Here is a 25,058-nt window from a genome sequence, read left to right on the forward strand (position 1 = left end):
TTTAATATTTATTTTTAACAACTAAAATACTAGATACAGCACATTCATAGCATAGCTGATTTAAAATTTAATCTACTGGGGCACCTGGATGGATCATTCGGTTAAGCGTCCAACTTTAGCCCAGGTCGTGATCTCATGGTTCGTGGGTTTGAGCCCTGCATTGGGCTCTGTGCTGACAGCTCAGAGCCTGGAGCCTGCTTTGGATTCTGTGTCTCCCTCTCTCTCTGACCCTCCCCTGCTCGTGCTCTGTCTCTCAAAAATAAATAAACGTCAAAAATTTTTTTTAATATACTGACATATATATTTTATAAAGTTGCAGAATCTCATTGTTAAACTTTTAACTTATTCAGGGCCTTATTCAGGCCCTGAAATGTGATCATCACAATAATGGCAGGTCACCAATTTTGTCTGAACATCCTCAATATCAGGGACCCCTCTATGCTTGACCTACCATATGCCAGGCACCATGTCAAGCACTTTACATGCACTTTCACTAGTGTATCCTTAGCATCCTCATTTTTAGAGTTGATAAAATTGAGTCTTACAGAGGTTAAGTACCTTTTTTTCTAATGCTTATTTATTTATTTTGAAAGAGGGGAGGAGGAGAGGAAGGGGAAGCAAGAGAGAGAGAATCCCAAGCAGGCTCTGCACTGTTAGTGCAATCTCATAAACCATAAGATCATGACATGAGCCAAAATCAATTCTGGAGGCTTAATGCTTAACTGAGCCACCCAGGTGCCCCCCAGAGCTTAAGTACCTTGCCTAAAACAGACAACTAGTAAGTGGAGAAGCTGAGAGAAATACACAGGAGTCTGATTTCCAAGCCCATGATCTTATTTATATATACACTGCATACTGCAGAACATGGATACTCCTCCCCCACTGAATATGACAGGCACATTCTAGCTCACTCAACAGGAGCCTGATTTTGACATTTGAAATGAGAACAGAGGAATATAATCCCTTGTAAGAATGACAAACTCCAAATAAAACACTGTTTAAATGAGACATATGAAATCACTTTATGAAGACCTGCTTTATAATACAGTTCCAAGAATATTATGGCATCTGAACACTGACTCCAAACTAAAAATTCTAATATCTATCACCCTGCACAGGCCTTCATATTTAAAACTGCTTGGCTTGGGGCGCCTGGGTGGCGCAGTCGGTTAAGCGTCCGACTTCAGCCAGGTCACGATCTCGCGGTCCGTGAGTTCGAGCCCCGCGTCGGGCTCTGGGCTGATGGCTCAGAGCCTGGAGCCTGTTTCCGATTCTGTGTCTCTCTCTCTCTCTGCCCCTCCCCCGTTCATGCTCTGTCTCTCTCTGTCCCAAAAATAAATAAACGTTGGAAAAAAAAAATTAAAAAAAATAAATAAATAAAAAAATAAAACTGCTTGGCTAGAGTAAGGCATGGCAAACTTCCAGTTCCCTGGTATATGTATACAGTCTATCCCAGACATTCTACACAATCAATTAATTAAACCATCAACCACTTAAATCTACATTTTGACACTGAGTGCAGGTAAGTGACTATACAAGACTACTAAACAATAACAACAGCATTTCAAAAGATAATATTACCTGTGATGAAAATTTAATTTAAAGGAACATTCTTGGCATAATCCTAAAAAATAAAAATAAAAAAGTGACACCACTGAAAGGCTGAATTTGAATAACTGTAGTGCTACTCTACTTTTAATATCATACATTCTCATTCTTCCTTATATCCCTTTACTATAAGAGGGGAAACAAAACTCTGAAAAAAAAATCTGATTCTCTCCACTTCAAAAAATGCCTATGCACAGTAAAAATGGTATTAGAATGCTTGAGAAATTGAAAATATTCTAACGTTGCTTTAAAAAAAACTGCTGTCAATTTATTCTAAAAGCAAACTCTGTTTCATACACAGCATTAATGTGTGTCTCACATCAAAAGTATCTAATAACAATAGTGTGGGTATAGTCACTTGGTCTGAAGTGCTCTAAGAGTTTTCAAATAGAAAAGAGCATTTCAAAAAGTTCCAGTTGTGGGCTCTTCTTTTGCCTTATACTTAATTTCAGTTCACACCAGCTGAATTGTCCCCATGAGTACTTCCAGGAGGGACTTCTGCACTGGCGAGCATTAAGTAGCACATGAGGAAATTCTTGACTTCTATATGGAGTGGGTAGAAAACTGCCAGGAGTTTACTTAAGTAAGGTAATTAACATGACAGGAGAAGAAGCTGACACAGAAGAGTAGCTTAGTAAGAAAGAAAAGAAAAGAAAAGAAAAGAAAAGAAAAGAAAAGAAAAGAAAAGAAAAGAAAAGAAAAGAAAAGAAAAGAAAAGAAAAGAAAAGAAAAGAAAAGAAAAAAGAAAAGAAAAGAAAAAAGAAAAAGGGAGAAAGAAAGAAAGAAAAAGGGAGAAAGAAAGAAAGATTCTAAAACATGCATATTACAAGAGGTTGCTGTATTCTGGGGTACAACCTCAAGATTTTAAGACTGATGTCACAAACAGTTATGCCCACCTAAATCTTTTTCCTTATTGACACAAAGAGAGTGTATTTATTGTCCACACCATAACAATATGGCTACTAGGTAACATGAGATTTTATGCTGACTTTTCTGATACTCTGCATCTCATTGTGCACTGGTGACATACTCATGTTAATGGGAAGAGGTCTTAACTTTACAAATTATCGGTTTACATCTGTCATTAGAACTGTTTCACCCAGGGGCGCCTGGGTGGCTCAGTCGGTTAAGCGTCTGACTTCGGCTCAGGTCATGATCTCGAGGTCTGTGAGTGTGAGCCCCGTGTCGGGCTCTGTGCTGACAGCTCAGAGCCTGGAGCCTGTTTCAGATTCTGTGTCTCCCTCTCTCTCTGCCCTTCCCCTATTCATGCTCTGTCTCTCTCTGTCTCAAAAATAAATAAACGTTTAAAAAAAAAAATTTTAAAAAAAAAGAACTGTTTCACCCAAATGTCACCATAATGGTGACCACATAAAAATTTTAGCCTCAAAAGTTATCTATCACTTTGGGAAGCTCTCAGAAAAAAGAGCACTTCCAGAAAGACACATTAAAATTTTTTAATTAAACCTTAAATTAGCCTATATATTTTTAAATCTAAGCAATTAGATAAACTTTGAAGAAAGCAATTATATAACACCTAAAATCAACTTACTTAATTTAACAAGTGCATTTCTCTTTTCACCATGTTCAATGTAACCAAAATTAACTTCCCAACTCTTCAAATCTTCTTTTTCTTCACAACATTTATTTCCACAGAAAAACTGGCCTGTGAAAAAGAAAGGAATATTAGCTACGATAGTTGGAAACAATTTTAATCTGGAATATTAATATCAATTTGGAATTACTCCTGAAATTTAACATACATATATTCTAGTTCTAGCAAGTCAGCATTAAAAAATAACTGAGTGTAATAACTATAGTATGCTCAACAAATGTGTAAATAAGTATTAAATCAAAGAGCTAAAGAAAGTATTTAAAAAAAATCAGTCACAGAATTCTTGCTCAACAGATAAACTGTTTAGATCAGAGTTTTACTAACTCCCTGTTAGGGAATCTTCTACTTTGGAAAATGGAAGTACTAAAAGAGTATCCTCAATAATACCCTAAAAGAATAAATATATTTTCCATAATACATGTATTTATATGTTGGCGAATCCCTTTTAATATTTAATAATAATTTTTAACTTGATTAAAATTCTAACATTATGCCATCTACTTTAAATACCAGCATAAAATGGCATTTAAAGCACGTTTTAGATGGTAGCACTCTGAGATGAAATGACTAAGCAGAATAATAATGTTCTATGTTTTAGAGTTACTTGACTCTAAAATCAACACATCATATCTGCTGTGTATGAAAACATTCTGCATAACAGGACTGATACTGACAATCCAAGAGGAAAAAATGAAAGGAACTACCCAACTACTATTTCCTTTCACAGAATGAACCTTTTATTTGTACAGTAAAAAAGTAATTTATATCTCAATAATCTGCACCAACAGGAACAAATCTAAACTTTTCATTAAAAAGAAATTATCAAAATGGATTTTGAAAATTATCAGTCCAAAGAACCTGTAACTTTTCTAAATTGGCATTTTTCACTCATTCCAAGTGAAAACATTATGAAATGTATGCATGTTTAGTAATGGCTCTATTGTTAAAATGGCAACCAAATTATAATTCTAAATCATAGCAATAGCTTTCTCTCACCAACCAATCCTTTTTTCACTTATATTAGTTTAGAGAATGCCCTTTAATTTTTTAAAAGTAGCATTACTTACCATCACGTGAAAATTCCATTTAATACAAGTACAAAATTTTAAAACTGTGAAACATTTCAAAATTTCTCATTGTTTAGGTAAAAACATAAACTAAAATGTAATACTAAGAAAAGTTAAAAATAGCTTTAAACTTATTCTTTTTCCTTCTCCTTTAGAGTATCTTCAGGGCTGATCCTTTATCTAAAGAAAAAAAAAGTCCTACTCTTTAATTTTGTTTTATTGCATATCCAGTTTTACACTTCACACAGACATTGAATTTATGGAAGATGGAAATGATCCACAGGGATGGCGTCAAAGTTTAATCATTCTAAAATGCAACCTTTATTTTTAAAGTTTTTAAGTTATTAGTTTAAAATGATTTCCTAAATGCTCCTATGCAGTTTTCAGAAGCATTAACAGTTTGAAATGCAATTATCAAAAAAGAGGTAACTTTACAGCATGAAATAGGATAAAGATATTAATTTTTCAGAGACTTATGAGTAGATTACAACAATGCATTAAAAAAGCATTTAATAACTGCCTCCCAAATGTTTGATCTTTTGCTGTAAGACTAAATATTTGGTCTCAATCTCAATGATATCCCAAAATAAGAACTAGCCTATCCAAAAATTCCATTAGGTTGAAAGTGATAGTTAATCTCTACTTTCAAAATGTGATTAGACTGAAATACAATAATACCAAATCATTCTTCCAAAAGTTAATAAAAACTCAAGTATTCATCCTTTACTAGTTTCCTTTAACTCTTTAAACGTTTTTGGGGTGCCTGGGTGGCTCAGTTAAGTGTCCAACTCTTGATGTGAATTCAGGTCACGATCTCACGGTTCATGGGTTCGAGCCCCACATTGGACACAGCACTAACAGTGTGGAGTCTGCTTGGCATTCTCTCTCTCCCTCTCTCTCTCTCTCTTTCTCTCTCTCCCCCCCCTCCACCTCTCTGCCTCTTTCCTGCTCAAGCACTCTATCTCTCAAAATAAATAAACTTTAAAAGTTTTGTAAAAAAATAAACATTTTCTACTTATACTCTTATCAAATGTTCTAAAAGCAAAAATTCTAGAGGGAAAAATCTTTAAAGCATTATATTTTGACATTTGCTAATGTATCACAAATACATGGTCTGTAATTTTACTTTTATAGATAAGCATTTATTGTATAAATCAGGAATAATCTTACCAAATGACTTCAATTCAATAGTATAACAAAATAACCTCATCCTATTAAAAAGTAAAATTTCAAAAAGGAATTACCTTTTCCTGAAATTACTTCTTTTTCTACTCGCCACCTAAATCCAAACTAATGAGAAAAGAATTACATTTATGTTAGGATAAATTTAAACATTATTTAAATTGTATGTACATCTAAACACAGAGCCAGTAACTGAAATAATGATATTTACCAACATAAAAAGCAAATTTAATTCACCAGGAGGGGAAGATGGTAGGGGAATAGGAGGACCTTAGGCTCACCTTGTCCAATGAATACTACTAGATAACTATCAATTATCCTAAATACCCCAGAAATCAACCTGAAGGCTTAAAGAACTATGTAAAATATGACACTATATACCTAAAACATAGGGAGAAGAGGAGTGAAAAATGGATTCAAACTTAAACCATGAACTTACTAGAGACCGCAATATATAAAAGATGTTATACATAAAGCTAATGGTAACCACAAATGAAACTACCATTAAATATGCAAAGAATAAAGAGAAAGAAATCCAACTATCCCACTAAAGAAAACCAGCAAACCATTTATGAAAGATGAGAAAGGATCAGACAAAAGAAACAACCACAAAATGAGTAATAAAATAGCAATAAATACATATCTATCAATAATTACACTGAATGTAAATGAACTAAATACTCCAATCAAAAGACATAGGGTGACAGAATGAATAGAAAATCAAGACCCATCTATATGTTGCCTACAAGAGACTATTTTAGACCTAAAGACACATGCTTTGAGAATGTGAGAGGATGTGAGAGGTGAGAGGATGGAGAAACATTTATCATGCAAATGATGTCAAAAGAAAGCCGGAGTAGCAATACTTATATCAGAAAAAACAGACTTTAAAACAAAGACTGTTGGGGCACCTGGGTGGCTCAGTCAGTTGAGTGTCCGACTTCAGCTCAGGTCATGATCTCACAGCTCCTCAGTTCGAGCCCCACATCAGGCTCTATGCTGACAGCTCGGAGCCTGGAGCCTGCTTTGGATTCTGTGTCTCCCTCTCTCTCTGCCCCTAACCCACTCTCATTCTGTCTCTGTCTCTCTCAAAAATAAACATTAAAAAAAAAAAATTTTAAACAAAGACTGTAACAACAGACAAAGAAGGACACTATATATGAATAAAGAGGACAATCCAAGAAGAAGATATGACAATTGTAAATATTTATGCACCCAACATGAAAGCACTCAAATACATAAAACAGTTAATAACAAACATAAAGGAACTAATCAATAATAATACAGTAATAAGTAACAGTAGGAGACTTTAATACCCCACTTACATCAATGGACAGATCATCTAAACAGAAAATCAGTAAGGAAACAATGGCTTCAAATGACACATTGGAACAGATGGATTTGACAGATAAATATTCAGATATATTCAGAACACTGCATCCTAAAATAGCAGAACATATTCTTTTCAAGTGCATGTGTAACATTCTCCAGGATAGATCATGTATTACGCCACAAAACAAGCTTCAATAAATTCATGAAGATCAAAGTCATATACCATGTATCTTTTCTGACCATAATGCTATGAAACTAGATGTGAACCACCAGAAAAATTCTGGAAAGACCACAAATACATGGAAGTTAAATAACATGCTACTAAACAATGAATGAGCCAACCAGGAAATAAAAGTAATGAAAAAAGTATATGGAAACAAATGAAATAAAAACACAACAGTTTAAAAACCTTTATAAAAAAACAAAATGGGGCACCTGGGTGGCTCAGTCAGCTAATTGTCCTACTCTTGGTTTCAGCTCAGATCATGATCTCACTGTTGGTGGGTTCGAGCCTGCTTGGGATTCTCTCTCTCCCCCTCTCTCTGCACCTCCCTTGCTTGCTTGCTCTTTCTCAAAATAAATAAATAAACATTTAAAAATAAAATAAATAAAACCTTTGTGATGCAGCAAAAGCGGTTCGAAGGGGGAAGATTATAGCAATACAGGCCTACTTCAAGAAGCAAGAAAAATCTCAAATAAATAACCTAACCTTGTACCTAAAGGAGCTAGAAAAATAACAAATAAAACATAAAACTAGCAGAAGAAGGAAATAATAGGATTAGAGCAGAAATGATATAGAAACTAAAAAAAATAATAGAACAGATCAATGAAACCAGGAGCAGGTTCTTGGGAAAAAAATCAATAAAATTAATAAATCTCCAGCCAAACTGAGAGAAAGGACCCAAATCAATAAAATCACAAATGAGAGAAGAGAAATAACAACCAACACCACAGAAATACAAATAATGATGAAAAACTATATGCCAACAAACTAGGCAACCTAGAAAAAATGAATAAATTCCCAGAAACATATAAATTACCAAAACTGAAGCTGAAGGAAATAGAAAATTTGAACAGACTGATAACCAGCAAAGAAATTGATTCAGTAATCAAAAAAACTCCAAACAAACAGAAGTCCAGGACCAGATGGCTTCACAGGTGAATTTTACCAAACATTTAAAGAAGAGTTAATACCTACTCTTCTCAAACTATTGCATAGAATACAAAAAGGAACACTTTCAAATTCACCCTATAAGGTCAGCATTACCCTGATACCAAAACCAGATAAAGACACCACCAAAAAAAGAAAACTACAGGCCAACATCTCTCATGAACACTGATGCAAAAATACTCAACAAAAATACTACCAAAACAAATCCAACAATACATTTTAAAAAATCATTCACTACAATCAAGTGGGATTTATTCCTGGGTGTCAATAGTGGTTCAATATTTGCAAATCAAACAACATGATGTATCACATCAATAAGAGAAAGGATAAGAACTATATGATCATTTCAATAGATGCAGAAAAAGCATTTGACAAAGTATAACATCCGTTCATGATAAAAAAACCCTCAAAAATAGTAGGTTTAGAGGGAACATATCTCAACACAGTAAGGGCCATATATGAAAAACCCAAAGCTAACATCATTCTCAGTGGGGAAAAACTGAGAGCCTTTCCCCTAACTAAGGTCAGGAATAAGACAAGAGTGTTCACTCTCACTACTTTTATTCAACATAGTACCGCAGACAACAGAAAGAAATAAAAGGCACCCAAATCAGTAAGAAAAAAATTAAAACTTTCACTATTTACAGATGACACGATACTACATATAGAAAACTGAAAGACTCCACCAAAGAACTGCCAGAACTGATAAACAAATTCAGTAAAGTTGCAGAGTACAAAATCAACGTACAGAAATCAGTTGTATTTCTGTACACCAATAATGAAGCAGTAGAAAGAGAAATTAAGAAACTATCTTATTTACAATTGCACCAAAAATAATAAGATACCTAGGAACAAACCTAACCAAATAGACACAGGTGAAAGACCTGTACTCCATAAACCGTAAAACACTGATGAAAGAAACTGAAGAGGACACAAAGACGTGGAAAGACATCCCACACTCATGGACTGGAAGAACAAATATTGTCAAAATGTCTGTACTACCCAAAGCAATCTACACACTGAAGGCAATCTCTATCAAAATACCAACAACATTTTTCACAGAACTAGAACAAATAACACTAAAATTTGTATGGAACCACAAAGACCATGAGTAGCCAAAGCAATCTTGAAAAAGAAAAGCAAACCTGGAGGCATCACAACTCTGGACTTCAAGTTACATTACAAAGCTGTAGTAGTCAAAACATTATGGTACTGGCACAAAAACAGACACATAGATCAATGGAACAGAATAGAAAATCCAGAAATAACCCCACAATTGTAAGGTCAATTAATCTCTGACAAAGTGGGAAAGAATACCCAATGGGAAAAAGTCAATCTCTTCAACAAATGAATGGTACTGGGAAAACTGGACAGCAACAAGCAAAAGAATTAAACTGGACTACTTCCTATACCATACACAAGAATAAATTCAAAATGGATTAAAGACTTAAATGTGAGACCTGAAACCATACAAATCCTAGAAAACAGCAATGGGAATAATTTCTCTGGCATTGGCTACAACAACTTTTTCTTGATAGGTCCCTTGAGGCAAAGGAAACAAAAGCAAAAAACTATTGGGAGTACATCAGAATAAAAAGTTTCTCCACAGTGAAGGAAACAATCAACAAAACTAAAAGGCAATCTGTGGAATGGGGAAGATATCTGCAAACGACAGATCTAATAAAGGGTTAGTCCAAAAAACAAAGAACTTATACAACTCCACACTCCAAAAACAAATAATTCAATTAAAAATGGGCAAAAGACATGAACAGATATTTTTCCAAAGAAGACATACAGATGGCCAACAGACATATGAAAAGATGCTCATCATCACTTATCATCAGGGAAATGCAAATCAAAACTACAATGAGATATTACCTCGCACTTATCAATATAGCTAAAATAAAAAACCATAAGAAACAACAAGGGTTGGCAAGGATGTAGAGAAAAAGGAACCCTCCTGCACTGTTGGTGGGAATGCAAACTGGTGCAGCCACTCTGGAAAACAGTATGGAGGTTCCTCAGAAAGTTAAAGATAGAACAGCCTTAAGATCCAGCAATAACACTACTCGGTATTTACCCAAAGATACAAAAACACTAATTCAAAGGGATACATGCACCCCTATGCACCACTATTTACAACAGCCAAAATATGGAAGCAGCTCAAGTGTCCATAGATTGATGAATGGATAAAGAAGATGTGTTATATAAAAGTACACACACACACACACACACACACACACACACACACACACATACACACACAATAGAATATTATTCATCCATAAATAAGAATGGAGTCTTGCCATTTGCAATGATATGGATGGAGCTAGAGACTACTATGCTAAGTGAAATAAGTCAGTCAGAGAAAGACAAATACCATATGATTTCACTCATGTGGAACTTAAGAAACAAAACAGGGGCGCCTGGGTGGCACAGTCGGTTAAGCGTCCGACTTCAGCCAGGTCACGATCTCGCGGTCCGTGAGTTCGAGCCCCGCGTCGGGCTCTGGGCTGATGGCTCAGAGCCTGGAGCCTGTTTCCGATTCTGTGTCTCCCTCTCTCTCTGCCCCTCCCCCGTTCATGCTCTGTCTCTCTCTGTCCCAAAAATAAATAAACGTTGAAAAAAAAAAAAATTAAAAAAAAAAAAAAAAAGAAACAAAACAGATAAAGGGAAGAGAGAAAGAGTGAGAGAAAGTGAGAAAGAGAGAGAAACCAAGAGACTCTTAACTATAGAGAACTGATGGTTACCAGCAGGGAGGTGGGGTGGGTAGATGAAACATATGATGGGGAGTGCACTTGTAATGAGCAACAAGTGATTAAAATAAAGAGTTAAAAAAAAGCAAACTTAATTTTAAACATGATAGCTTTTTTTTCTCCATATAGGATTCCAGTTATTTAAAGATATATTTGAACAATGCTAAGGAACAATCTTTACTTTAAAAAAAATTTTTTTTAATGTTTTTATTTGTTTTTGAAGGAGAGAGAGCATGAGCTGGGGAGGAGCAGAGAGACAGGGAGACACAGAATTTGAAGCAGGCTCCAGGCTCTAAGCTGTCAGCACAGAGCCCGATGCGGGGCTCGAACTCAGACTGCAAGATCATGACCCGAGCAGAAGTCGGATGCTTAATCAACTAAGCCATCCAGGTGCCCCTTGAACAATCTTTACTTTTAAACTACTTATTAAAAGGTACAGGTGCTAGGCCACAAGATGCCTCCTTTAATAAAAAATATATATATTATTTTATGACATTGACAGAAAAAAAAGAGATTATAGTACAGTAAAGAAGCAATATACTATAGTGCAAAAGAGTTGAATTATCCAGGTTTTAGGTCTTAGCCCCACCACTTAACAGGTTATAACTGGACAAGGTATTAAATATTCTTGTGCCTCAGTTTCCTCATACGTAATGCAGAGATAACACAGTTCTTTCTTCTTTGGTTTTAAGAGGTTTAAATAGGAATAGTACACATAAAGTACTTAGAATAGTACCTGGTACATACTACCCCAAGGGTTAGCAACTATGGCTCACAGGCCTGCTGCCTGTTTTACATATAAAGTTTTATTAGAACACAACCACAACCATTCATTCATGAATGGCTCTTTCCTCACTGCAATGGCAAAGTAATGAACAAGAAAGAGAAATGGGACCCTCTGGACCCTAAAGTGGAAAGGTATTAAACTTCCCTCCAGATTCCTAAATATACCTTTGTATTTTAGCTAAAAAATGTTTTTTCTCCACTGCCTTTTTAAGATCTTTCATATTCACATGTTAATTTCCTGAAATTATAGTAAATTATTTAGTTTTCTATTCAGTTTACTGTAATGGTTAAAAGCTCAGCTCTAGAATCATACAGACCCAATGTAAGTTCTACCATTCACTAACTAGCTCTGTGACCTTGGAAAGTTTCTTAACTTCTCAGTCTATTTCCTTTGTATGAATAAAGACCCCAATATTATAGGTTGTTGTATTAAGATAATTCAGATGAAGTGTTCAATGCCTGTTTAACTTTGCCTATTTTTTTTAATCACCTATTACTTGAATCAGGCAATTTTGTATTTTAAATGCAAATGAAAGCTCAAAATATTTGAAAATATTCTCATTAAAATCCCCCCCCAAAAAAAAAATCTCTCCAGTCTAGGAAAAAAATAAAGCATTCAAAATAAGTCTGTTTAATTCTACTCTTAAGTCCATACATGTATGTGAGGATTGCTTGTCATAAAACATATATGTTAGGATGTCCACTGAAGCACAGTCAAATGAAAATAAGTTTCCCAACTTTTTCTTCCATTCATTAATCTATTCAATAATTATTTAAAAAAAAAATTTTTTTTACATTTATTTATTTTTGAGAGACAGAGAAAGACAGAGCACAAGTGGGGGAGGGGCAGAGAGAGAAGGAGACACACAATCCGAAGCAGGCTCCATGCTCTGAGCTGACAGCATAGAGCCTGACATGGGGCTTGAACTCACAAACCGTGAGATCATGACCTGAGCTGAAGTTGGACGCTTAACCGACTGAGCCACCCAGGTGTCCCAATCTATTCAATAATTATTAAGCAACTACTTACTGGGCCTGGAACTCTGCTGAAGATATAAAATGATTATTAAAATGTCTGTCAGGGGTGCCTGGGTGGCTCGGTCGGTTCAGTGTCCGACTTCAGCTCAGGTCATGACCTCACGGTTTGTAAGTTCAAGCCCCTCATTGGGCTCTGTGCTGATGGCTCAGAGCCTGGAGCCTGCTTCGGACTCTTTGTCTCCCTCTCTCTTTGCCCCTCCCCAACTCACACTCTGTCTCTGCCTCAAAAGTAAACAAACATTTAAAAAAATTTTTTTAAAAACACTGTCTGTCATCAGGAAGGTTACAATCTTATAGGGGGATAAAAAATGTAACAAATACAGTATGTCCTACTAGTTAGTTAGTTATTAAGGATTTGGTGCTGAGCCACTGCCTCTTACTCTACCCACTAGCATAAAGAGATCACATATGCAAGTAATAAGACAGACAGATCCTAACTTCCTGAAAACACAAAGTCTGTGACCATCCACTTGGATTCCTATGTAGGAGAAAAATAAACTTCTATCTCATTTAAGCCAGTGTTATGTAGGAGTGCTTCAGTCCTTCCAGCTGAATCTAATCCTGATGCAATGATCCAACCAAATTCTCAATGATGAAAGGGAAGAAGTAATAAGGAAGGGAATAGGTGTGTGGGACAAAAGCTAGAGTTCACTAAAAATACCCCATCTATTATATATATTAGGCACTGAGCTAGGAGCTGATTTTTTAAAAATCAATAAAACACTGTCTTTGTATAAATAAAACTATAAGAAAATGCATCCTAGTAAGGAAATCAAAGGCACTACTCTTTTAACATTTTCCAGAACCTCAAATGTGGTATGCCAAAAAAAGTCATCTTTCCTCCTAGAAAAGATCCCCCTGTGTATGGGGTGAGGAGTATATGGGAAATCTCTGTACCTTCCCCCTTTATTTTGCTGTAAACTTAAAACTGCCCCTAAAAAATGAAGTCTTTAAAAAAAAACAACACATCTGTCTCCCTCCAGATTTCCTATTTCTGATTTCTTACTTGGATTTACCCTCATATCTAACTACTCATCATGTTCTAATAGGAAAATATAATTTATTTCAAGATTATCCTCTTTCAAGCATGATTTCTAGTAATATACTGTGTTTTTTAAATGGAGAATACAAATATTTAACATTGATTTATGTACACTTTCTCCCCTCAATTAGGTTTTTTTGAAGGGCAGTCACATTTTAATCCACAACACCTTGCCCAGTCCTTAATAAATACTGAAAAACAATCAACAGATGAGTCAGCATTGAAAAAGCTGCTTTATTATGTGCTTTTAGAAAGATTTATATTTCATACTCAACTTGCAGTTGAGTAACTCCAATTGCTGTGATGCCTTTTGGATTTAATGTGATCAATAACTAGTACAGACAGGAGAGCTAGTTCCTAAGAAACTGGGGAAATCTTTGGGATACATGACATGCATGGGTTTGTAAACAAAACCCAAGGGTTTGTAAAAACAGATACTATTAGCTATAAGAATACTGTGAAGCAACTCACATATTAAAGCCACTACTGAAAAAAAAAAATTAAACCAATCATGATTCTGAGATTTAATTATTTAAATGAAAAAGAAATTCGTATAATAAATAAATCTAAAACAACTTTTTAAATAGATTATCTTTCTTAATACAAATGCACACTAGCCAAAACATACAGATTTATGCAACATTCCCTCCCCCCCACCCCCCACCAACCCATTTCAAACTGACATCATCTGTTCCTGGGTCACCTTCTCTAGTTACAAATGTGAAATTTGAGATAGGAATAAAAATCACTTTAATATCAACTAGAGTAAGATGCAGTGAGAACAGAAATCTGCCATTACTAATTAGCATTGGTAAGATTTAATTCTACTAGAATAGACATTTATATAAAAGAAGATGTGCATCTGCCTCTTTACAGATGGTAATTTATTTGAAAAAAAAAAGTCTATCAATTTCAAACATCATCTGTGAGACAAGACATCATTCTGCAGTGTCAAATCATTCATTATAATCAGTAGAGGCTCTAGGCCAGAGTCAGGATGAAACAGGATCCAGTAGCCACTTGTGTTTAATCTTAGACTATTCATGCCTCAGTTCACAAAGCTTGACTAAGAGACCCTTGACTAAGAGACCCTTTGTAAATTTCATAGCTGTAGAGGTTAAACGGTCCAAATGACTCTTCATAGATGCAGGACTAATTCAACCTAGACTTGAATTAGCACCTTTAAAAGAATAATGTGGGGCATGATAATAACAATAATAATAATAATAATGATAGTAATAATACTGTACTTAAATAAGAACCTTCTATAAATACTTGCAAGGCATACCTTATTTTCTTTGTATCTACTGAGATCTGCTATGCAGTATTCCTTGAATAATTTATCATAGTATTTCTTTGCAAGTTTCTTCTCCCTAGATCCATAAAAAATATATAAATCTTTTGCATTTAGAAATCCAACCACAGTTTACTACTTGGAAGCAATGTCAATAAATAACACATATGATATAAATATTAATGTTTTAAAAGAGGCCTATTCCTTACATGTGCATAGAATACCTGAATATTAACTATTTATAGTGGCTCTCTCAGGGAGGGCAACTGCAAGGCTGCCAGTCAGAGAAGGGGAGCCTTACTCCTCACTTTTTGTCTTTTGTTATGTTTGCATTTCAGGTATTACTTTTTCCCAAGATATTTTAAAAATAAGCACATTATGGAACAACAAACGATACACTAAAAATGTAATAAACTATATTTTCAAGACAAAGTCAAGCAATGACAAGTCAGTAAAAACTGCTAAAAATTACCAAAAGAACCAAACCAAACATAATACTACTCCAAGGCATGTTTTTATGTCTTCCACTCAGAACTCCTGCACGCAGGGGCTGAATGACCTGGACAGGTGACAGGGTAAGAAAACAGGAAGCAAGCAGGACAGACAGGACTAAAGCAGTTTATGTATTATGTGTTGGATGGCAAAAATTACCAATTCATGTCCATTTCATCCTCCTCATTCCATAGGAATCTATGATTTTCTCGTATAACATCCATGTCTGTCTTGTCATTTTCCCTGGAAAATAAAACTATTTCAATTTAATATAAACACAAAATTTGTCAAATTTAGGAGGTTAAACAGTTCTGTGAGATTTTTTAATAGCTGAGTACAAATACATGAAGATAAAGATAGTTTTATGTGTGAATATGTATATATGTTCATAAACTTATAAAAATGATTTCAGTTTTTTCAAAAGACACTGATAAAGAGGGCTGCTACACAAACAAGTTAAATGAATAAGGCATTTATCCGTCTCTAGTACTGGTTTCAATTATACAAATGGTGCTAAATTACCAAAGATAGTTTGAGAAATCTAAATAAACACTAATTGGATAAGGAAAAATGAGTGAAAGTAAGTTTTAGAATCTAAAACATCAGTAACACCATGCCACAGAGATCAAATTTAAAAAATGGAAGAGTTTTCCATACCTCATTTTACTACAGCTTCCTAGAAAGACTGAGTAACGGCAGAACAGAAGAGAGGGGATGATATTTTTAAGATGCTAACAGTTTGGGGGTGTCTGGGTGGCTCAGTCAGTTAAGCATTCAATTCTTGATTTTGGCTCAGATCATGATCTCACGTTCGTGAGACTGAGCCCTGTGTTAGGCTCTGTGCTGACGGTGCAGAGCCTGCTTGGCATTCTTTCTCTCCTTTCTCTCTCTGCTCCTCCCCCACTCTCTCTCTCAAAATAAATAAATAAATAAACTTAAAAAAAAACGTGTTAACAGTTTGGGGGCAGAACAAGGGATTGTTGGGGAATACAGACTAAAGTGAGAGGGGAGATAAATATGAGGTAGATGAGATAATACAAAGTTTTTTAGCACTTTATCAAACTCAGAAAATTATTAAGTCAGAGAAAGAAAACACACACCATGAAGAGGCTCTGATAGAAGAGCCTCAACTACAGGGAGGAGTTGCTTTTTGTTTTTGTTTCTTTTCCTGTTTGCGCTACCTTTTAAAAAGCAATCCCGGGGCGCCTGGGTGGCGCAGTCGGTTAAGCGTCCGACTTCAGCCAGGTCACGATCTCGCGGTCGTGAGTTCCAGCCCTGCGTCAGGCTCTGGGCTGATGCCTCAGAGCCTGGAGCCTGTTTCTGATTCTGTGTCTCCCTCTCTCTCCGCCCCTCCCCCATTCATGCTCTGTCTCTCTCTGTCCCAAAAATAAATAAATGTTGAAAAAAAAAATTAAAAAAAAAAAAAAAAAAAAAGCAATCCCAAACACTGAGGTCTAAAAAGTTAATGACCTCAAAAATCCTTACCAAAAAAAAAAAAAAAATTACTGCATAATCAGGCATCGGAGTATTCCTCACATATCCTGTTACTGCTTGAGGCAGATCCGGCTCTGCAGGCTACCTGAGGCCTATTGCCAGATAATGGGCTTCATGATGAGCTACTTAGCCCAAAGTTATGGATAGCCTCTCCATTTCAGGATATGATAAGGAAACTGGAATGGAGAGCAGAATCAGAAGACACAGTAGCTGTGGGTCTTTAAAGACATCCATATCTTCCTCCCATTCTATGTAAACTTCATGACACTTACCCCAATCGCCTGAAGTCTTCTTTTTTGCCACCATAGTACAAAATATAGTCATTTACAAACTTTGTATGCCTTTGATACTGAAATGCAAAAAATTAAGGATTTTATTTGTTCAGGAGTTGTTCTGTGTCCATGACATACTAGTAAGTAGAGACAAACAGTATGAATCTACTTAGTTTTTTAAATATGTAAATACATACTATGTATGTTTATGAATTAAAAATATCTGAAAGGGTAAATATTAAACTGTTGAGTCAACACTGTAGCATAGAAGGGCTTTCTACTGAATACTGTTTATATTGTTTTGAACATTTTTCAAGCATATACTACTCTTGTGATAAAATACTATCTCCAACTGGGAAGAAGGAAAACTTCTTGTTCCTATTGCTGAAATACATACAGCCTCACATCAATATTTATTTTAACAGAATACTATGAAAAATAAATTATAGTGTCCAAAATTAAAGATATGGAATACAATTTAACTCTTATCACTATAAGATCTAGTTATTCCAGTAATGACAAAGCCTCTAAAATAGAAGATACAACTTTTGTAATATTAAATCCTAACATTAAGCTTTCAAAAACAATGTTATTTTTTTATATTTATTTTAATATTTAAAGAATTCAGTCATGTTTATTTTTAACACAATATAACAAGATATATGACCGTTTTACTTGTTTTAAAAAGCTCAAAGGTATTTTCTCCAGAGCTGAATATGCAAATAAAATTAACCTCATTCATAATACTGTCTGACTACATCCTATTATATCAAAGATAAATAATGACCTAATTCATTACAATGTGTTCTGATAGAATATTGAATCAGAATATGATACTGGCAATAAAGCAGTTAACCTTCCAGAAAAGAAAAAAGAGAAAATCCAGACATCCAGAGATTTGGGTTTTCCAGCTTTTGGTCTATTTCAAATTTTTTCTGTAAATGGTCTCTTTGTCACCTGTAAACGTGTCTTTGTCACAACTGTTTGGCTCTGCCATTTTAGCATGAAAATAGGCACAGATAGCACCTCAATGAAAGAACACAGGTATGTGCCAATAAAACTTTATTTATAAAAACAGGTGCTGAGTGGGACTTTGCTTCCAGGAAGATGGAGCAAAGTTGTACTTCTCCCTATTTTTCTCATTAAGAACAACTAAAAACCTTGGAAATTATATCTAAAACAAATATAAAAAGACCCTAAAAGTGAGGAGGAGAATCCATTAATAGCTAGGGAGTTCAAGACCCATGGTTTGACACGGCGGTAAGTTCCCCAGGTTTTCTTTTTGCCTCATGAACTCAGAATTGGAAGTGAAGAAGCTGGCAACCTGGAAATGTCAACAAGCACAGACAAGGAAAGTCCCAACAAAAGCCTGTTCTCTCTGAATAACAAAGAGAGAGGAAGCCTAACAAGACAGATAGCTTTAGACAACGCTTACTCTACTCCAGCCAAAAATTCTAGAAATAACTGTGGCCCTACCTCCACCAATGCCAAAAAAGGGACCTACACCTTCACTCTTACCAGGCTGTAACTAGATGCCCCAATACCCCCAAAAGAGTGGTGTCACCGAAGGCATAATAGATGCCGAAATGTTAAAGGAACAAGTGGCAGATGAGAATAAATCCATGGGAAAGGTGAGATATTGGATTAGAAGATAAGAGGAATAAATAAATCGGTGATAAGAGGATTTCTATAACTTATAGAAAAGGATTAGGAATGATAACAAAATGAAAGAGACGTCAATAGATAGGGGATGTACCTAATTGCCATGGTCTCCTCTTAATCCTGCCCGTAGTAATAAACATCCAGAAATACTTCAGGTCTTGCTTGACCTCTCTTTCATTCTCCCAATATTCCAAACAGTAGTATGGATGGATAGTGGTAGCAGTTAGTGTAATAAGCCACAGTCTTACCAAAAAGTTGAGGTGAGACATGACTATAATAGGGAAGCAAGAAAGAGCTTAAAGACAGCCCCAAGTCATGCCTAAGAGTTGAAGCAACTACAGGCCTGAGGACAGTCCACAGACAGATCTACCTTTAGACACATAAAGAACTTCCATAGCCAAGAACCAGGTAGTAAGAGAATAAGAGTTAAAATGAGATTAAAGATAAGAACAGTATTAAAATGAGAAATTTTGAGAGCCAGACAAAAACAGGTTGGAAAAATATTTGCAAGTTCATGGACTATTTTATAAACTTATTTATAGATCATTACTAATACGTCTTATTATTTTTGTCTCTAAATCTTTCTTATGTATCAATAAAAGAGAACTGTACTCAAAAGTATAAATGACAAGATTGCACATCAATAAACATTTACCTTTAAAAACATAATATAGGTCTATCTGACTTCACAAGATTTTATGAAATAGAAAAGTAGATTTAAAAATATTCTATTTGTTATAAAAATCTAGAAGTATAAAAAGGATACAGCATCCATAGCTATCAGATGAAACCTTCTATTTTTTGCTTCTTCCCTGTTAAGACAAATTTTAAGCAAATTCAAATTTCTATATTCTAATTAATACAATTAAATCCCCCAAGTCCCTGAGTTTACAAAAACATCTTAAACCAAAAAAGGACAATTACACTGAAGTACACACCTATCCAGCAATTCTGCGGCAACTTGTTTATGGGCCACCTTTCCATGTTTTTCTTTCTGAAATGGCTTTTTGAGCAGTAAATCATCTTCAACTGTCCTGGTTTATGAAGAAGAAAAATTATTAAAAGAGTTCATTTTTCTTAAAGGGTGTTTCTTGTTTCTTTTTATTTTCCTAATTGGAACATGTTTTAAAATTTCAAGTCTAAACTTAAAAATGACTCACTGATCTTTAATGAGACATTTTAGGTCTCCTTAAATCACTTAATTAATATCTTAACTTTATTTAATACTTAGAAAATGGAGAAGGTGAAACAAACAAATGCATGGGTTCTGATGTTAGACCACCTACATTCGTGGATCCAAATTTGGGCTCTGTCATTCACTATCTTTTTTTTTTTCACCATCTTAATCTTAAATGAGATTAAGCTACTTAATCTCTTTGCGCCACAATTTTCCTGTTTGTAGAGATACTGATGCTTTTGGTAACCAATAATATAAAAAAGAATAAGGGTTGATTATAAATGATATAATAGACTATAGATGATCAGCCCTAGTTATAAAGATAGATATAACTGAAGAGTACAGACTATTCAGCTAGATTTGCTCAAGTTCTATACTTACAAAGTAATACTTTTAAGTGAAAAATCTTTAAAACATAAAGAACCATACAACATAATTTGTTATAATCATTTCTATTCTTTTGGTCACCCATGAATACTGAACCCAACAAAAATGTTCGGTTCCATTCACTATGCCTTACATATTGCTCTCGGTGTGAAATAGTAAAACAACTTTTATAAGTTTGGTTAATATAGATCAGTCAATCACTTCTAAGTTAACAGTTGAAATCAATTTCTAACCACTGAAAGCTGAAAACAATGCACCTAAACACAGCAATATCACCGGATGCAGAGTCCTCATAAAGCATAGGCTTTATTTGCTGACAGTTCTTGTCCCTTCCAATTCAATAAAAACTTCCATGAGCTCCTTCACTTAAACACTTAGTCTGCTCATTCACAAAACCATAAAACTGCACAGTCTCACCCTCCACATGAACTTCATTTTGAGGTCAAGTACTTGCAAAGGGACCTCCAACTAAGCCCGTACTTAGCTATGACATTCACAAGTAAAAAGACCTTAACAGTTGCATGAAAAATAGATGCAACAGAGAAATCTAAGTTTTGTTTGGTCTCCTTTTTCCCCCACCTCCACTTCCATAAATCTCTTCACAGCATAAACATCATTTTCTTATTTTTCACATAACTGTTCTCAAATTCTCGAGTCAATTCATTATAGTTTAATGAACAAAAATTCATTGAGTAGAGCATTGTTGTCTTCACATGTAAACATAATCCAGAAACTTTCAGTATTATTTATACGTCATCTCAACCTGGAAAGGATCTGAAACACAGATCGATAAAAAATTACTTACCTTTTTTTCCTTTTGTTAGATTCACCACAGTGTTCATCATCACTAAAATCAGAGTCATAGCCCCCATGACCATGCATCTGTAAAGAAGTATAAAGTCAGTTACCTAGAACCTAAATTGCTCATAGTTCAGGAAACAGTTCAAAAATAAGTTATCTTTAAAAGCTGTAGTAACTGTAAAGGATCATGGTGGGTATATCACTGTTCACCAGCCAACTAAAATTTTCATTCACTTTGAAGTAACAGACTTACCCTTCAGAAAATGAATCAATCAACATTTTCCACCTTAATTACTATTAAGCCAACCAGGGAAGCTACTCTTTGACCTCTTCACTGAAAACGAGGTTCTTTTTATAGAACCTGCCATGTGACTGCACACAAGATTCAGCGATGCTTCACCTTTGATTCAGTGTATTTATCACCAACTTTGTTCCAGACATTATGGTAGGTCCTTAACAAACACTGCTTCTAATTCCACAAATTAGGAACTATGATCTCCACTTTACAGATGAAGAAATCAAAGACAAAGTTAAGTAAATCAGTCACAGAGCAAATAAGTGGCTAAGCTGATCTACTTGACTCTTAAGCCCACGATTTCAACTACTCCAATTTGCCTTTACGGAATATGCTACCACTGATTATTATATTCCATTAGACTTACTCTATTTGTGAAGAGTACACTATCAATTCATTAAAACTTGCCTTTTTACAACATATGTTGAGATTTCCTAGTTCCTTCAAAGTAAACAACCTTGCCCTTTGGTCTAGTAAACTTTATCTTGTTCCAATTCATTTTTTAACTGAAATTCTTAGAAATCCAGGAAGATCTCAATTGTCACTCAGTTGTACTTGAAGAAGCCTCTGGTTTCAGCATTACATTGAATTTGGAACACACATTAATGGGGAATCAGTGGATTATTTGACTTTTGAGGTCATACTCAATTCATATGGCTACAAGGAATTAGTCCAGGTCAAATGATATATCGAAATTTTTAAACTTTAATATTCACTATTACAAGTGCAGCAGGACAAAAAGGAAACAACTCCCTAAACTTTACTGCACTGGACCTAAGACAAGATACCTTTCTAGTCCTGGCTACCTTGAATAAATTACTTTATCTCTTTGGGCTTCATCTGCTAAATAAGGTGTCTACATCATGTAAACCTTAAATCTTACATATTTGTGAATTTTTATGATTCCATTTTCAAACTTAGGTGTGTGAGTGAAAACCTCTCTTCTCTGTCCCACAAAATTCTAAAGAGGAAGGTGCTAGCCAAGGTTGGAGGTAAAGGTTAGAAGGCCACAGTTCCAACTCTATCCTCCCTTAACATCTGTCATCACCTGGATCTCCCACCCTTTATCATGTCAACTCCTTGCTTCAGCTGTCTTACCACGTCTCAGCAACTTCTCACCCTTTATGTCCTCATTTTCCAAACATCTTGATGGGGGTCAACTATTGTGTGGAGCTTAGAGATGTATTTCTGGCATCAACCTACCAGAGTGCAAATCCTGGCTCTGAACTTTTCATGTCTCTTGTTCTGCATGTTCCTTAACCTCTCTGAGCCTCAGTTCCCTCTTTCCCCCTTCTATGAAACGAGGCTAATAAGAGCGCCGGTCTCCTATCTCATAGGACTGTACGTTAAATGTGGTACAGCATATAAAGAGTTTTAGAACAGAGTCTAATGTCATCTTGACCCCACAGCCCGCGACACCGCCTCCTACCGTTGCTCCCCCTCTCCCATTTTCCCCCCTCTGGCGGCTTCATCCATCCCATACTCATCTCAAATCAGTGGTTGCACTGAAAAGCTCTCACTCACTTCGGGTAACGAATCAAATGACAAGGGCCGAGAGAAATTCGAGACGGCAGACGCCGGGTGTTCTCTAGAACCAAAAAAACCACCAAAAGATAATCAACGAGTAGCATATGAGGAACAATTCTGGAGGTCCTTCTAGCCAGCCCCAAATACACTCAAGGCCCTTATCACACACCCCTTCGCTCCTCCCTGCTCGGCCAAGTACGCCCGCGGGAATCGCTTCCCCTCTCCCGGTGGCTGCAGCGACTACGCACGGCCTGAGCGAGCCGCTGCAGGGCCAGTCCGGTTCGCCCCCGCCGCGCAGCCTCCCCGCAGCGAAGGCCGCCGCCGCCCGCTCCCCGCCTCTTTCTACGGGTCCCGATTGGGCGCCGCTTCCGGTCCGACTCGGCCGCGTGTCACACTTAAATGACACCGTCCTCGGGCGCGCCGACCTCGTGCTACAGCCAGAACAGCCCCGGGAAACAAAGGCAGCGGCAACCAGGGCCGGGAGAGTAGGCAAAGGCTATCTACTTTCCACAGTCGGAACCGTTAGTTTTTTTCCTCGGCCTCCTTCCCCTCGCGAGCGCAGCTTTTAATGTCGTGTGGTACTGCTCGCACTACGCCCACGCCCGTTTGAAAATATTTTGTTTTAGAAAAAAAATCCTGCCTGTATATCACCTGCCGTCCTCTTTCTAGTAACCTTAGTAACGCCTCCTCGGAGCATCCCCGCTGAAGCGTCTGTCTCCGATCTGCCTCTCCTCCTCCCTCCATAAAACAGTTCTCATAATTAAAACAAAAATAACTTTCCATCGTTTCACCACCCACACAATACATGCCATTCCAGTACTGGCGGCAGAGGAGCTCATGGAATATGGGAGCAAAGGAAGAACAGGGAATAGGGGAGATTTCACAGGGTCGCAGATTCTCCGCAACCACCTGGCACACGTGAAAAGGAATCTAAAATATTTCCTTTTCAAAAGAAGAAAAAGACAAAAACGTAGGCAGGAAAATTTAAATTATTTGAGCTCCACCAGGTTCTCCCTGTGTTTTACCTTTTCTACGTTATGATGCCCCATTCTGCTTTGCAGACCAGTTACTGGGTTCACGTCTTGTCTCCCTCCAGCTAACTGATTGATGCTTTTCATCTTTGCTTCCTCTTAGCACCCAACACAGTTCCTTGGAAATCACAAGCTCTAATTAAATATTTGTTGAATCGAACTGGCACGCCACTGACTTTTACAGCGGGCCCATTTTAGAGAAAACCTTGGCACTTAACATACATATCATTTTTACATCTTTTGCACTAAACAGAAGATAATGATATTCAAGGCCCCCTTCTATTCCTGAGAGTAAATTGTAGATCTTTTTTTACTCAATGCAGTGAATGTGATCTCAAAAATCTGTAAGTTAAATTACTGTAAATTCGATTATTTCAAAATACAGATTATACCGCAATAAAAACATTTATTCAAAAAATGTAAAGCAATAGGTAGCCTCACAATTTAACATTATACTATATTGAGTTACTTTGTCAAGCAGTTCCTTTTTTAGTAAATATCTAAAATCTATATTTAGTTCTTTTATTATTAAAACCAAGCACACCTGTACCTTATATTCAATTTACTTTCTACCGATATTTGACATTTATTTTAATTTTTAATGTTTGTTCATTATGAGAGAGACAGAGAGAGAAAGAGAGAAAGCAAACAGGGGAGGGGCAAAAAGAGAGGGAGAGAGATCCCAAGCAGGCTCTGTGCTCTCAGCACAGAGCCCCATGCAGGGCTCAAGCTAATGAACCTTGAGATCATGACCTCAGCCAAAACCAAAAGTCAGAGGCTCAGCCGACTGAGCCACCCAGGTGCCCCCCCCCCCCGCCCACAGTATTTGACATTTAATAGCATTTTTCAACTATTCTTGGTATGTTTTTGTCCATTTTGTCTGTTGCTTCATTTTATTCTTAAAATAAGCCCCATTTTGCACCTGAGAAATAAAAGCACAGAACTTAAAGCCACAGACCTGGTGAAGGTCTAGAACTTGGAGTGCTTGTCTCTCCACAAGACTCAATTTTCTCTGTGTCTCTGTGTCTTTCT

At 36.1% G+C, this 25,058-nt stretch overlaps 1 protein-coding gene across 3 annotated transcripts in view; it reads right to left on the reverse strand.

The window, feature by feature from the left end:
- The window catches only part of LOC112854662 (protein FRA10AC1), a 38,164-nt gene extending 14,109 nt beyond the window's left edge, over positions 1–24,055 (reverse strand). The window contains exons 1-11 of one of the 3 annotated variants that reach the window (XM_086680399.1): positions 24,021–24,055; positions 22,993–23,056; positions 21,178–21,254; positions 19,747–19,842; positions 19,575–19,620; positions 17,147–17,223; positions 15,540–15,623; positions 14,883–14,967; positions 5,532–5,577; positions 3,158–3,271; positions 1,582–1,624 (exon numbers count right to left, since the gene is read on the reverse strand). In XM_086680399.1, coding sequence (XP_086536525.1) covers positions 1,582–1,624; positions 3,158–3,271; positions 5,532–5,577; positions 14,883–14,967; positions 15,540–15,623; positions 17,147–17,223; positions 19,575–19,620; positions 19,747–19,842; positions 21,178–21,254 — 668 coding nt within the window. In that variant the 5' untranslated portion in view covers positions 22,993–23,056; positions 24,021–24,055. Of the gene's footprint in view, positions 1–1,581; positions 1,625–3,157; positions 3,272–5,531; positions 5,578–14,882; positions 14,968–15,539; positions 15,624–17,146; positions 17,224–19,574; positions 19,621–19,746; positions 19,843–21,177; positions 21,255–22,992; positions 23,057–23,164; positions 23,331–24,020 lie in introns of those variants that run through there. The other 2 variants (XM_086680397.1, XM_025918216.2) reach the window with 2 other exon arrangements.
- Between the last annotated feature and the right edge of the window lie 1,003 nt (positions 24,056–25,058).

The sequence above is a fragment of the Puma concolor genome, chromosome D2 (genome assembly GCF_028749965.1).
Source record: "Puma concolor isolate L17-30 chromosome D2, mPumCon1.1.hap2, whole genome shotgun sequence".
NCBI classification, from domain to species: domain Eukaryota; kingdom Metazoa; phylum Chordata; class Mammalia; order Carnivora; family Felidae; genus Puma; species Puma concolor.